Source organism: Plecotus auritus (assembly GCF_963455305.1).
Source record: "Plecotus auritus genome assembly, chromosome: 1".
NCBI lineage: Eukaryota > Metazoa > Chordata > Mammalia > Chiroptera > Vespertilionidae > Plecotus > Plecotus auritus.
In genome coordinates this window covers 106,042,277-106,058,791 of record NC_137770.1, presented here as the reverse complement: position 1 = coordinate 106,058,791, position 16,515 = coordinate 106,042,277, and the positions used below count along the sequence as shown (strand labels likewise).

General features: G+C 40.5%; 1 protein-coding gene across 1 annotated transcript in view; it reads right to left on the bottom strand.

The window, feature by feature from the left end:
* SVIL (supervillin) overlaps positions 1-16,515 on the bottom strand; it is a 182,320-nt gene that overhangs the window by 48,350 nt on the left and 117,455 nt on the right. Inside the window, exon 20 of the mRNA XM_080678887.1 lies at positions 12,661-12,790. Coding sequence (XP_080535013.1) covers positions 12,661-12,790 — 130 coding nt within the window. The remainder of the gene's footprint in view (positions 1-12,660; positions 12,791-16,515) is intronic.

Below are 16,515 nucleotides of genomic sequence, written 5' to 3'. Positions count from 1 at the left end.
GGAGAGCACAGTATCAGAGCATTAGCTAAAAAGGAGACCAACAACACTGTTCCCACTGAAGTTGATGTTTTAAAGACCAAAAATCTTTCAACCCAGTCTACATTGCCATCTACATCTACGTCCCAGGCATAATTTGGAAGTTGCACTGAAGAAAATGTTTAATTTACTGTTTACACATTTTGTTCTTTTCTATTTGTTTTAGTTTTAAATTATTTTATTATATTTAAGTTTAATTTGAAAGGCTTTTGTACCTTTGTTAGGCAATTTTATTTTGCCTTTGCCATCTTCAATATAAGGTATGTTATTGTGCTATGATTCCTCCATTTTTTGAAGTTTCAAATTATAATAATTAGTGTTTACAATCTTCTTGTTAAAATGTTTGAAATGAATAAAACTATTGAAATAAAAAAAAAAAAATACCCTTTTATGTAATGATGTTTACTTTGAATTTATATTAGTTCACACAAACACTCCATCCATGCTTTTGTTCCAGCCCTCCGGTCCAGTTTAAGAACCCATTGTGGCCCTCGAGTCAAAAAGTTTGCCCACCCCTGTCTTAGACCGAGGAATGCCATTTCCGCTAAGGCATCTGGCAGTTTCCCCAGCTCCTCTTCTCTCATAAGGACTTTTCCTTTGAATAACATGAATCAAACTGAGGGTCAGGCTTCCAATGACACAGTGTGAGTGCTTGGAGAGCCCTGAGGGGAAATACATCTGGGGGCCACTGATTCTTCCTCAACTCCTTCCAAGTGGCAAATCAGCTTCCCTTAACTGACCAACAGGGCATAACTTCCAGATTTGTTGGGGGCTTCTGAAAGCCCTGGGATGATGGAGGCAGTGCAGGAAACAGGTCTTTCCCGCCTTTCCAGCCGCATAAAAGCAGGCCTGCACTGACACCACTGGCTTAAGCCATGAATACGGACCTCGCCATCATCTCATTTAGGAGTCTTCCTTTTACAGACTTCTTCCACAGAGCAGTCATAGCCAGAGCTGGTTCTAAGATCTTTGGTCACTTAAATTAGGTTAAAAACCTTTTCCTAAAGAGACAGGGCAACAAAATACAATGCATGATCCTGGCTTGAAACCTAAATGGGGTATGGGTGTGGGTAAAAGGGATGTCATTAGGGGGAAATTGACACAATTGAAATATGAATCATGGATTAAACATCTATCAGTGTGATATTTCCTCATCTTGATCACTGTATTATAGTTGTATTATAGTTATGGAAGTATGCCATAGATTGAATGTCTGTGCTTCCATCCCCTCCCCATATTCATTGGCTGAAAGCTAATCCCTAATGTGATGGTATTGGGGGGTGATATCTATATATGTAAAAGGCTAATATGCTAAGTGTCCCTCTGCCTGTCTGGTCGGTCGCTATGGCACACACTAGCTCCTAGGGGGCAGACGCTCAATGCAGGAGCTGCCGAGCTGCAGTAACTTGGCAGTGGCGGTTCTCAGGTGACGCACCTGAAACCAGAGAGGAGGGAGCCCGATTCCTCATGGGGCCTTCTGATTCCACCTTCGGCCATGGGTTATGTTGTTGCTGGGGCACTGTAGGCCCCAAATCTGGTTTACTGCCACACTTGCACACTTGTGTTTGCGTTCCAACCCTGTATGACAGCAACTTTGCAGAGTGTGCTCTCGTACTCCGGGACCCCTCTGGGGATGTCGGAGAGCCAGTTTTGGTCCAATCCCCACAGGCCAGGCCAAGGGACCCCACCTGCTGGAGGGACCCTGCTCACTCCATAGACACCCTTTGAGCCATGGTGCCACCCCAGGTGCACCGGCCGGGGAGGGACCAAGGGAGGTTGGCTGCAGGGTGTGTCCGGCCCATATAGCCCAGTCCCGCCCCGCAGGCCACCTTCTAATTAATTTCCTTTCAATGTGCACGAATCCGTGCACAGACCACTAGTAAATATATAAGGGAAAGCAGCAAGCCAGCACTGGGGTGGGGGATGGAGAGAAGAAGGGTGAGAGAAGTTGGGGAGGGAGCAAATGTCAACATATCAATCTGGTAAAAGCCCTAGCCGGTTTGGCTCAGTGGATAGAGCATTGGCCTATGGACTGCAGGGTCCCGGGTTCAATTCCAGCCAAGGGCACATGCCCAGGTTGTGGGCTCGATCCTCAGTAGAGGGTGTGCAGGAGGCAGCCAATCAATGATTCTTTCTCATTGATGTTTCTATCTCTCTCTCTCATTTTCCCTTCCTCTCTGAAGTCAATAAATATATTTAAAAAATTTAAAAAAATAAACCTGGTAAAAGATATATGAGAATACCCTATCTCTTATGATGACTTTTCTATAAGTTTTAAATTTTATCAAAATAGAATTATCAAATATGTTTAAAATCCTTTTTTTTTAACTTCCCACTTGCAATTTTCAAAATGACCCTAATTCCAAGTAACTCTGTGAATCACATACCTTTCTTAAATAAACTATGAGGTTGATTTTTCAGGAGGATATCATCAAAATTCATAACAGAAAATTAATTTTCCTTAAAAATGAAGTCCCAGGAGTGAATTTTAATCAAATCAATACAGCACTTAACTTAAATATTTTGGGGAAAAAAAACATATAATGTGCCAAGGTTTGCTTGCCAAGGATCCACAATCACTGCTCTATAGTGAACTCAGCAGCATCTCCAAGGTCCTGGGTGTGGTAGCAGGGTGTGGTTAATGACTCAGAAACTTGGTATCCCCAAGTCAGCAATTCCATTCCCCAAAGCACTGGGATTCCCCTGGAGCTCCTTTGAGAATGTGACACATAGGAACTTTGGAATGATACAGCTGTTTCATCTGTGTTAAGAAGGCATATTTTTTACTCCCCTCTAAGTGATAACATTAAACATAAAAGGTTTTGTTTCTCTAGAAGTTTCACCTTAACTCTGCTACTTAGTGGGGTTGGTTTAGGGCCCACTAATTCCTGCTATCTCACTCTACATGACTCTCCAATGAGATAAGAAAAATATTCTATATAATAAAAGCCCAGCGACCGAATGGCAGAATGACCACATCGACCAGTCAACCAGTCACTATGATGTGCACTGACCACCAGGGGGCAGACACTCAATGCAGGAGCTGCCCCCTGGTGGTCAGTTTGCTCCCACAGGGGAAGCATCACTCAGCCAGAAGTCAGACTCACAGCTGGAGAGTGCAGTGGCAGTGGCGGGAGCCTCTCTGGCCTCCGCGGCAGGCGGACATCCCCCGAGGGGTCCCGGACTGTGAGAGGGTGCAGGCTGGGCTGAGGGACACCCCCCCACCACCCAGTGCACGAATGTCGTGCACCAGGCCTCTAGTAGCTTGTATATTCACTGGAGAATCTAATAAAAAATTGTCCCAAGTTGCTATTAAATTATAGAACTCAAAATGTGAAAACAAGTGATATGGACATCTTTGTTCATTTACTTTTCTCTTTTTAGCTTAAGACTTCATTATTGTACTATTTCAACTTTCTAAGTTTTTCTTCCCCATTTAGAGAAGGACATAATACATATTGCAGTAAGTACTGGGTCATTTTTCCAGGTTTAGTCAATGACATTTAGGATTGCCAGGAATAGTAAGAAAGAGTTGTCAGAATATAAATAGAAGCCCTACCCAACCTGTGCTTCACTTGTTCCAACACAGATTCTGTGAACGAGGTGTGGAGAGATGAAGAGGGAGAGGGGAGGAAACGTGTGTGTGTGTGTGTGTGTGTGTGTGTTTAAAAGTCAGTGAAACAATTGAGAAGAGAGGATATTCTTAGGGTGGCCAGGAACACAGCTTGAAACTGAGCAAGGGGTCATCCTGCAAAAATGTTTTCAGGCTACCACACTGTTACTGATGGGTTTGCCTCTACACACCTACAGTTGACTCTTGAACCGCATGGGTTTGAAGTGCATAGGTCCATTTACTGGTACATGTGATTTTTTTTTCAACCAATACTGTAAATGTATTTTCTCTTCCTTCTGATTTTTCTTAATAACATTTTCTTTTCCCTTAGTGTACTTTATTGTAGGAATACACATAATATACAAAATATGTTAAATGAGTTAAATTTTATCTATAAGGTTTCTGGTCAGCAGTAGGCTACTAGTAGTCAAAAGTTATGTATGAATTTTCAACTGTATGAGGTGGGGGATCAGTACTCCTAACTGCTGCATTGATCTAAAGTCAACTGTACTAAGAAATTATAGTGCAAATCTCGCTACATGTTTCTGACACAGGGAGCTAATACCAGAGAGATTGGAACTAACCTGTATTATAGGATTAGTACAAATTTAAGAATAAATTCTCCCATAACTGGAGAGCTTTATGGGTGGAAAATATTGTGATGTGGCTTTAAAATTTTCATCTTATTCACATCTACTTAAACTAAATTATAGAAAGAAATGATCAAAGAACATGTTAAGTAACAGAAACACGGTAAAGTGACAAATAAGTACTTCTCAGTTTTCAAAAATGCTATTACCATTTAGAATTCTGTGCACTGTTAAAAAATTTAGCTTTCTCCCTGTCTTAAGTGATTTCCATCCAAAATGAGGGCATGTAGCTTCAAGTAACCAGAACAAAACATGAAGAAGATCTCAACTACATGTAGACCTCAAAGTAACCATAACCTGGTCTTGTCACCATCCACCAGCTTCTATAATAAGAGGAGGGGAATTAAGGAAAACCTTATTCTGGTATAGCCCTGAGGCATGTGAGGAAGAAGAAATTGTATGCTGACGCTTAATAAAGAGACAAACAGTTCATTAGAAACAGTGTGTGTTCTGTGTAAGTGCTGTTTTCTTCTCTGAGCCTTTGAATTATTGAATGTTGACACCAGGACTACTGAGGACAGGAGTCTCCTGACATCTGAGAAAACTGACAAGCTAGTACCACTAACTGGTACATAAAATATTTATCTGGGAAGACTGTCAAGAAGTAAAAATAAAAAAGTTTTAAGACATTTTTAACTTTCAAGTGATAAAACATAGATTGCCTCTAGTGAATATATATTTTTAACTTAAAAATAAGAACTCTTATAACTCAGCAATAAGAAAACAACCAATTAAAAAATAGTAAAAATATCTCATCAGACATTTCACTCAAGAAGATATACAGATGGCAAATAAATACATGCAAAGATGCTCTACAATCATATGCCATCAGGGAAATGCAAGTTAAAACAACGAGATACTGCTACACACCTATTACAATAGCAAAATTCCAAAACCTTATACTCTCCAAATGCTGGTGAGGATGTGGAGCAACAGAAACCCTCATTCATTGCTGGTGGATATGTAAAATAGCCACTTTGAAAGACAGTTTGGCAGTTTCTTACAAAATTAAACATATTCCTACCATATGATCCAGTAATTGGCTCATTAATACCCAAAGGAGTTGAAAAACTTCTAGCTACACACAAAAAGAACACCTGTATATAGATATTTATTGACTTTTTTTCATAATTGCCAAAACTAGGAAGCCCTTTGGTAGGAAAATGGATAAGCAAATTGTGTTACATCCAGACAAGGAATATTATTCAGCACTAAAAAGAAGTGAGCTATCAAATAATGAAAACACATAGAGTAACCTTAGGTGCATATTACTGAGTGAAAGGAGCCAATATGAAAAGGCTGAATGATTCCAACTATACAACATTCAGGAAAAGGCAAAACTATGGTAACAATAGAAAGATCAGTTTGTCGAGGATTGGGGGTGGGGAGAGAAGGGATGAGTAGGCAGAGAACAGAGGGTTTTTAGGGCAGTGAAACCATTCTGCACGGTGCTATACTGATAGCTACAAGATATTACACATTTGTCCAAACCCATAGAATGCACACCACCAAGAATGAACCCAAATGTAAACTATGGACTTGGGGATAATGATGTGTCAGTGTAGGTTCATCAACTGTAACAAATGTATGTCTGATGGGGATGCTGATAGTGGGAAAGGCTATGTGCATGGTGGTGGGTACATGGGTAAATCTCGGTACTTTCTGGCCAATTCTGCTGTGAACCTAAAACTTCTCTAAAAACCAGTCTATTAAAAAAGCATATATGTATATAATATATATGTTTTATATTTAAGGAACTCAATAATACATCTTTTAACTTAAAGTTGACTTATTTAGAAAAAATAACTCATGTGCCCCCTCTAATTTAATCCTCATTTTTGGGTGTACACTGACTGGCTATGTGAGGCTGGGCTCACAGCCCAGCACGCCTAACTTCAGAGGAAAGAAACCAAGGAGAATGAGGGAAAAGTCCACCTGCAGGAGTAGAAATGGGGAGTTTCCATGGGTGAAGATGCACAATACAGATAGAAGGGCCCCCAGAAACCTCTCTCTGGCAGCACTCTGTCGACTTCATGTTTGAAATCTTGCACCTAACACTCAAAAGCCTGTTTTATCACTACCAGGCCTAAGGGGACAGTCCAGTCATGAAATTTTTAGCAGAGGCCACCTAGAGCAAATAAAGTCCCTAAAAGGGAAGTGACTGAGCCAGGTCCCATTGGTGGAGGGAGAGGAGAATGTGGGGATCATGGCAAAGTGTATGTAGCTGCTTTTCATAGCTCTTCTGACACTAGAGACATTCCAAGGGGAATAAAAACCAATCATGGAGGCAAAGGGGGGTAGAGACTCTTGCAAAAATGTCAACATTAGAAAACCAATCATGGGTATTTTTAGCTTTAAAAATTATCACATATTAGGCACCAACAGAAGCCTTGAGCCAGGCCAGGTCTCCCCTCTGGGGTGGGGTTCAGATAGGGTATGGAGAGTAGGGGGCAGGAGGCTTTGGTTTTTCATTTCAATAGAACCACTGCAACCAGCTCATGCCATACTAGCCCCTTCCTCCCTGTCACTTCCACACCCCACACTGCCTCTACCTTATCCTCCTTGCTCATCGAGCTAAGCAAGATGGCATTATTGCTGAGTTGGAGCAAGGAACTCTCTGGAGCAGCAGTCGCCAACCTTTTGGACCTCACAGACCGTGAGTGGTCCGCAGACCACCGGTTGGCAACTGCTGCTCTGGAGTATTTCTTAAACCAGTTTCATGATTATGAAGTGAATTAATCTCATCGGGTCTATCTGAAAGTCTGAGCCAAATATCTGATACTAGAGGCCCGATGCACGAAATTCATGCAAGAGTAGGCCTTCGCAGGCCTGGCAGCTGCCTCGGCCCTTGCCACCACGGCATCATCCGGACGGTCGTTCCGCTGTTCAGCCGTTCGGTCGATTTGCATATTAAGTTTTTATTATTACAGATATGTGACTGACTATAAATATATGAACTGATTATACACACACACACACACACACACATACACGCACGCACTCAGTGGACTTACTTCCCTAAATGAAACAAGCTTCCCTACTGCTCAGAAATGGCAATGAGGCTTGATATGTTTAGGCTTTCCTCACCTGATTAATAGATACAATAGACAGGTGTTTATGGGCAGCAGGTATAGTAGGAGAATAAGTAGAAGCATATACAGGTTCCTATAGAGCAAAGGGAGAGGATTAGAGGTGAGAAGAGAAGACTTATCAGAGCCGGGTGGGGAGGGGGAGAGACAAAAACAATGATTTCTCTAACAGAATGTTAATTTCTCATTGCAATTTCAGTTAGCTTTTCAAGAGTCCTTCCCATTTGTTCATTTTTTTAGAATGCTGACATAAATCCACAAGCACAGTAAGTATACTCCAGTCAGTTTTATAATTTATAGAAGATACTCAGTTACAGAAAGGGAACCATGAGTTTAATTGAGTTTTAACATTTAGCCTTTCAAGGTTTTTCATTACATACTAAAAAAATTAAGGACACAGGATAGCTCCCCACTCTGAATGAAAGTGACATCTTGCCTTGGGATAAGAAACCAAACCCAGAGGGCACTAAGGGAGTCACCCTGTGAGAATTATAGCTGGCAGGCATATTGCTATAACCCAGAGACACCTGTGTTAGAGTCAGGCTTACCCAAAGCAGATTAGAAACGATACTATCATCTGTAAATCCTCCTTCTTCCTACAGGTTAAAACAGATAGGTAACATTGCAGAGTGTCGGAAGAGCTGGGTCAAGTTAAGATGTGACAATCATTTGCCAGGATTTTGTGCCTGGATTCAGCCAGAGGCATGCATGTACTCACACAGGCAAGCGACACACAGCAGGCAAGCTCACCCATGTCAGCAGGATGCTAAACTTTAACTTGGGCCTCTCTTCCTCCTCCCCTTGCTCTTTAAACTGACTTCACTCCTAAATCGTGATTTGGAATTTCAATGACAGCAGGAATGAGAATATGCATGTAGCAGATTTATCTTCCTTAAATTTTCAAAGACTCAATCTGGGGACATCATAGATCTTAGCTTAATTCACTGACCTGATTTTATATATATTTTAAATTAACTTATTTTTATAATGGTAGTTTTTTTTTGTGTGTTTTCCTTTATTTTTTAATTTATCTTTGTCAAAGTATTACAGATATCCCCCTTTTCCCCACCCATTGTCCCTCTCTCCCCCACTCCTGCCCCCTTCCCCAGGCCCTCAGCACACTACTGTCTGTGCATGGGTTATGCATATATGCACATAAATTCTTTGGTTCATCTCTTCTCACCCCCACCACCTCGTCCTTCTGAGATTCCTCAGTCTGTCCCATGCTCCCATGTCTCTGGATCTATTTTGTTTGTCAGTTTATTTTGTTCATTAGATTCCACATATAAATAAGATCATGTAATGTTTGTCTTTCTCTGACTGGCTTATTTCACTTAGCATAATAATCTCCATGACCTGATCTTACTGAAGGACAGCAAATATCAAAACCTAATTTGTGACCCAGAAGTAGACCCAGGATTGTAATGACAAACTCTGTACAGGGTTTTTATTTCCTAAAAAAGTCTGATACCCCAGTGATTATCTTAACAAAGGGGCAAGGGATTCACTATCTGTATGCCAACATGAGCAAGAATTTAAAAGAATTATTTGTTTAAAATAAGTAACTGCAATGTCATTGTAAAACTTAACAAAAAGAAGATAAACAACCCAATAAAAAAATGGGCAACATATCTAAATAGATACTTTTCGAAAGAAGACATAAGGAAGGCCAAGAGACATATGAAAACATGCTCAAAGTCACTAATCATCCGAGAGATGCAAATCAAAACAACAATGAGGTACCATCTTACACCTGTCAGAATGGCTATCATCAACAAGTCAACAAACAAGTGCTGGCGAGGATGTAGAGAAAAAGGAACCCTCCTGCATTGCTGGTGGGAATGCAGACTGGTGCAGCCACTGTGGAAAACAGTATGGAGTTTCTTCAAAAGCTAAAAATGGAACTCCCATTTGACCCAGTGATCCCACTTATGGGAATATATCCCAAGAAACTAGAAACACCAATCAGAAAGGATATATGCACCCCTATGTTCAGAGTGGCAGATGAGTTGATTAAAAATGCGGTACATCTACGCAATGGAATACTACACTGCAGTAAAAAAGAAGGAATTCTTACCATTTGCAAAAGCATGGATGAAACTGGAGAGCATTATGCTAAGTGAAATAAGCCAGTCAGAGAAAGATAACTATCACATGATCTCACTCATTTATGGAATATAATGAACAACATAAACTGATGAACAAAAACAGATCTAGAGACAGAGAAGCAACAATCAGATCATCAAACCTCAGAGGGGTTTGGGGGAGAAAGCAACCAAAGGACTTGTATGCATGCACATAAGCCTAACCAATGGATACAGACACCAGGGGGGTGAGGGCATGGGGGGGGGGGGGCAATGGGGCGATAAGGACACATATCTAATACCTTAATCAATAAAGAAAAAAATAAAAATAAAAACTGCCAAATTACTTCTTTAAAATGTCACTTTGTTTCATTGCATTCACTCTTTTGATGGAATGAATTACTCTGCAGGAAACTGCCCACAGATTGTGCCCATGTGTACACATTCCACATGGTGTGGACCAGGCCAAATCCACAAACCAAATGGCTTTAAAACTAATTATATATGCTATAAAAGCAAAAATGTTTAAGTCAGGTTAGCACTGCCCTGGAATAAACCAAGAACAGGAGAAAGAAAAGAGGAGAAAAGAAAGGTGGTAAGAGAGATAGGAAGAGAGGAGAGAGAAGGAACCTGAACTCTTTGTCAGAGGAAAGGACAGAGTCAGCTCTGTAAGTAATTAGTGCTCCAATTTATCAACTCTGTTTTGGGGGACAGATTTGGAAAGCAAGGAACTGCTGTTAAGTTATATAGTCTCTGAGAAATGACTGATATTTCAATAGGAAAAGGAACTGACTTAGTTCCCCAAATCGATTCATGGGCGTAAAGAATATTTTCTTAACACATAGGCCCCCAAATGAGATGCTAGTTACTGCACCACAAATTTGTTTTCTTTTGGGATAAAACCTTTGACAGAAACAAAGCAGCTATAGATTTTTAAGGCAATGTTTCCATTTTTAATGTGGTACCTAGATAACAGAAAATTACTGTGTTTATTGGACAGCAATTACCTGGTATTTTCACAGGGGCAGTTCAAGCGATTTAGAGTCCTGTCTTTATTTCCTGCCTCCTCTGTGTTGCCATAGACTACAACTCATGGGACTATGCCTACAGCACACAAAAGCTTGAGGGGGAAAAAGTGTAAAATGTGTGGTAACCATGAATATGTGCTGTTTGATGAAATTGTGCAGGAAGTGATGACCTGGCTGAAAAGCCAGCTCCTTTCCACCTTGGTGGAAAAGACGGGAGGTTCTGGTGCTCACTCCCCTGAGCCGGCCCACACAGCAAGGTCCCACCTGCAGAAACCACAGGTCAAGACTGTCCTTGTTCTCCAGGGCAGCATTCAGACTCCAGCACACAGTGGTGTTTCTCAAGCACTCCTCAGCTGTTGGGGACTGTCTTAAGACAGATCAGGTTTAAGGCACCTCACATCTGAGCAGAGTGGAGGTGTGACAGAAATTTACTGCTGGCCCTTGGGAAGAATTCAAGGCAAGGACTTATCAGAGGCCATGTGAAACCGTTTGTTCTCCACAGAACTTGAGATGTCCCACTGTCTGCTACGAAAGCCTAAAATAGATCAACTTATTTTAACTTCAAAGAGCTGATTGTCTCAGGCCAAAGTGAATGAGGTCACTGGAGAGGAGTGGAGCAGTGAGTTCACCATTGCTTCCATTAGTCGAGCATCACTCACACTCAAGCCCAGTCATGCTCAGAGCCCCAGTGCTTCAGTTGACTGGGATTTCCACGCCACCGGCAAGTGCAGTCACCTTCTCCCATCGCTTGATTTCTAAAACCCTTAGTCAAGTGTTAAGGTAGTTCAGATCATATCCTCTACTCACAGCCTCTGGTTTTCAGAGCCGCAAATGACCTGTCTTCTAAGTGGGTGGAGCACTTATCTCCTTCCACTATCCGTGATGAATCTATCTAGCTTTGTGTTTTGTACCTTTATTTGAATTTTCACCTGGCCATTGCGACTGCCATCTTCTCAGGCTTCTTTGTATCTTCCAAAATGTCGCAAGTGTTATTTTTGAACCACTGATTTCAAGGCTTTTTAAAATAAAGTTTGTGGGCAATGGGACCTAGTTGAAGGACCCAATTTTCTTTCACTTCAGGATCTCATTCTTAAAATCCAAATGTCAAATGTATGCAAATCCAAAAATCACATGGGATTATATTTGAGAAATTTACTAATGACTGAGAATTAAATGTTTTAAATCATTATCTTTAATACCATTTATGTTTCAAAAGAGAGAATTCAAATTGCTATTCCAATTTGACCTATAAAGACACAGAAATACTATATAAAATAGTGTCAGAACTCCCACCTCACAGTTCTGTGTGCAAGCATATTTGTGAGTTTCTTAATGTATAAAGGCCACATTCATAATTTCCCTCTTTTACAGATGCTTAAGTTGTTTTTTTCTTTTCTGTTTGAAGACTTTTGATGCTGCCTGTGGATATGCCTGCCCCAGGTGTTCCCTTGCCTCCAGCCAGCAAGACTTTTGCAATCACCAGGCCAAGCAGCAAGAAAGCCAATATGTTTTGAAAGTGTGCACTAACTGGTCAAATGCTGGTCATCATTACATTAGTAATTTAATAAATAATCAGTACTTTTGCATATCAAATCCTTGCCAGTAATGATAATAATGCATTACTTAATTTTAATTAAACTTGTAATATATCTTCCTGTATATTCTCAATAAAAGGCACACCTGCTCATTGTGAAATATGCTTACAATTATGAAAAAAGGTTTCACTGACCACAAAAATTATGACCCTATTTTGTATACTTAGGTTTTAAATCTCAGTATAGGACATTTAAGTCCATACTTTTATATGCAATGTATAAAGTGTTAGTGGTCAATTAAAGTTGTTCATTATAAAGGCTTTAATAACATTTAAAGTCAGAATTCATTTAAGAAGGTTTTAAGCTGAAGTAAAAGTACACACTTCAGAATTTAGGAACTTGTTTGCTGATACATTATGCAGGTGGTGCTGTTACCAGTTCTATGACATCTTAAGACTTTACCTTTTGATCACCTGAAGCTGCTGTGAAACAGACTTTAAGTGTAAACTCAAAGAGCAAGGAAGTGCTAGCGCCTCACAGAGCAGTGATCAGTGAAGTCATGCATGCCTGTTTGATGCACTTCCAAGCATGATGTCAGTGCTTTTCCTAACACGGAAAATGTTACCTTCTTCTTGAGTGACTGTTCCACTTCTTGTATGTGCAGGCTACTCGCAACAGTCGCTTTGCCGTACTCCTGCTTTCTGGTAAGTCTGTTTTTCCAATCTTCTTCCCCACTCTTCTTCAGCAGTGCTAATCTAAGAGGAAAACATGTCAACCGAAGAGTTCAGCAACAAACTCTTACTTGTGATAAAACCATAATGTAGATTAGTTAGAAGTCTTTGGTCATTAAATGAATGGCCAAAATTTTAATCTTTCTGAATTTCATTTATTCTGAAGTATGTCTAAAAAAATAATATAGGATCCTTTTTCTAAGATGGCCCCGAATAATTTAAAATTGACGGAAATGCAAAGCTGTATTTTGACTTGCCAGATAAAAACTGCATCATCATTCCACTAAAGGAATAGCTGTTATTTTTCCTTCTTGGGCTGAGAGCATGACCCCAGAGAAACATGTATGCTAGTGGCCCCTTCTGGTCACTTGATGAAACAACATTTAATAACTTGCTAGGTAGTAACTTACTTGCAGAAAATATAGCAGAAATTGGTTTAAAAACTTAAAGCTATAAAACACTGACAATCTCTTAACATCGTATCTTTCAATTACAGGGAAAGAAGATGTTTAAGACTGTTTCTCTTCCTGTATCCTAAGCCCTGTTTTTTTTCCCTCCAAACAGACTTGGTCTTTCTAATCTATCCTCTTAATACAGAAACTTCTCTACAAACCCACTTTAAAAATTATTACTTCAACTTTCCTCAGGGGAAAGCTATACACAAAAAAAGAATCTAATTAACTGAGACTTTTACCTAACCTACTTTATTTCAACTATAGTGTGACCTGATATAAAGCTGCTTAAATGTTATAACCTGTGAAAGGTTCTTTTGGTGAACATGAGGCTGTTTCAGCTAATTCTACTATAATGAGTGAAGAATACTTAGACATTTAAGTTAGACAAACATCTATACTAATAAGAGGGTAATATGCTAATTAGACTGGACATCTTCCGGACAAAGCCACGGTGGTGGAGGCCGAGGCAGAAGTGGTTAGGGGTGATCAAGTCGGCAGGGGAGAGCAGTTAGGGGGCGATCAGGCCAGCAGGCAGAGGTGGTTAGGGGTGATCAGGCAGTCAGGGAAGCAGTTAGGGGTATCAGGCCAGCAGGCAGAGGTGGTTAGGGGTGATCAGGTAGGTAGGCAGGCAAGCGGTTAGGAGCCAGTGGTCCCAGATTGTGAGAGGCCCAGATTGGAGAGGGTGCAGGCCAGGCTGAGGGACACCCCCGCCCCCCATGCATGAATTTCATGCACCGGGCCTCTAGTAGGAAAGATAACAGGCAAAAAAAAAAAAATGGTGATCCCTAAACTCATATGAGCTAATGCTCAACAACTTTAAAGATTGGGAAAAAAAATAATTAGACCCCCTTTAGACTCCCTTGACCTCTCTGCCCAGCCTGCTGGGCCATGCCTTTTAAATATCATTAACACACGCCCACAAATAGCACATCAGCTCTAGCCTGGCCGTTAACTCTGGTTAAGTAGCCTGGTCTCCCTTCCGTATTGGTCATTTTGGGAACTGGACTAGATGGTCTCAAAGGACCCTTCAATAAGTTTCCTGATTCAATTAAATATTTGAATTGGAGATGGGATGTGATATACTCCATGTTAAAATTTTGTTAAACAAATAAGAAACATTTTGCAGTACTTAATAATCTATTTACATTTATAAATTCATACACGATCACACCTTATACTTGTCCATTCATTCAGTCATATAATGGAAAGCCATGAAGAAAAGAACCCCCAAAAGCAGGCAGGAGTTTCTGATCCCCGTCCCAATCACTTCCTTCCCCTTCCCTTCTCTTTATGCTTCATGACAGCAGTTAGACCTCAAATGTCCATTCTGTAAAACTGGTATAATGCCACCTTATCTATCTGTGATATTGTGACTTACAAGAAGAAATACATATTTTGTCTTTGGCCCAGAACTCCTAAAACTCCTGGAATTTCCTAAGTGATGAGAGCCATAAAGTGTCTTTTATTATTAATGGCATGACTTTTGGGAATCACCTAAATATGGGGGCTGATGCCAGGAAAATCAACCATATGATTAGAAGGCTGAAACTTTCAGCTCCACCCCCTGACCTCTCCAGAGGGGACAGAGGCTGAAGATTGATTAAATTATTGACTATTTGCAGCTGAACTTAATAGTGCTTATGTAATGAAGCCTTCATAAAAACCCAAAAGGACAGGGTTCGGAGAGCTCTTGCATTGGTGGAACATGGAGACTTGGGGAGAGTGGTGCGCTTGGGAGGATGTGGAAGCTCTAAGCCCATTCCCATATTCCTTGACCTACACATCTCTTCCACTGGCTGTTCTTGAGTCACATGCTTTCATGATAAACTAGTGATCTAGTAAGTAAATGTTTCTCTGAGTTCTATGAGCTGCTCTAGCAAATTAATCAACCCAAGGAGGGGGTCGTGGGAACCTCTGAATTATAGCTAGTAAGAAGTACAAGTAACAACCTGGACTTGTGACTGGCATCTGAATTGGGGGTGGGAGGCAGTCTTGTAGGACTGTGGTATCTGATGCTAACTCCAGATAGAGAGTGTCAGAATTGAGTTGAATTGTAGGACACCCAGCTGGTGTTAGAATTTGCTTGGCTATGGGAGAAAAAACACATACGTTGGAAATTGAAGTCAGAATCTTACTAAGAGAGCCCCCATTTGGCTCAAGGATCAATTTAGTCTTAAATTCTATAATCAATTGATGTTTGACAAGACACTGCATGCTACAAGGGCTAGTTCATGTACTTGAAAACAAATTCTAAATTCCTTTCAGTATTTTCATCTGAAGTTCAGTCTATATATACCTAAGATTTATATTTTCTCCAATTATTCTCAATGAGTCAGCTTTTTCTAATATGAAAGAAGAATCTAACAAAATCAAATCATGAAAAGATATAATTAGTATTTGCATGCTTTCAGAGTTTTCAAAATATCTGTACATGAGACTTTCAAAAAGTAAATGTGCCAGTATTTTTACAGCCAAATGAAGGGGTGCTTCTAATTCATCATCCTGTGCAGACAGACAGTCATCTCACTTATATCTTTCATGTAAACTGGTCTCATCTCTTCACCCTTAACGCAGACCAGTATAATTCATCTTGGCCATCTACCCTTTTAAACCAATCAGATTTGATTTCAAATGATTTGAGAGAATTTAAAAAAAATAAGAAATTCATCCTCAGGAGTTGGGTTTATTAAAAATAATACACTACAGTTTTGAGGACCTTCTCAAAAAAAAGCTCCCAATTCCTTAGAGCAATGACAACATCATCTAAATAATCATTTGGTTTCCCTGGTGTCTGATTTGAAGAATTAAAAACTGACTTAGAAAAAAAAATGAGTTGGAGAATCTTTAATCACTTAATAGTCTACCTTATAATCTGCTGATCTGCATAGCAGTCTCTAGGAAACTAAATATTGTTATTACCAATCTGACAGACAGGCCCAGGATTTGATTGACAGTAGCCACACTGTGTGTCAGTAGGACAGGCAGATGTGGCTCCAACACAGGCATGTGCTGCCTCCCACCAGGCTGGTTTCACAGTATTAGTGCATGAGCTGACCAGTCACATGTTTGCCCTCAGGTTTTAGGAGCAGCACAGAACTCTGGCTTTCTTATAATGTTCCCCCTACCCCCATCCCGGGATGGCCTTCAAAGATTCCTCCATTCCAAGAACCTGAAATCTTGCTTCTGGATGTGCTGGCAGGGCCATCATCAGGGACTTCCAAAGACTACAGAGTAACCAAAATAATCTGGATGAAAACTGTGGTTCAATTGAGCCCACATGGTACTTGGTCCCAG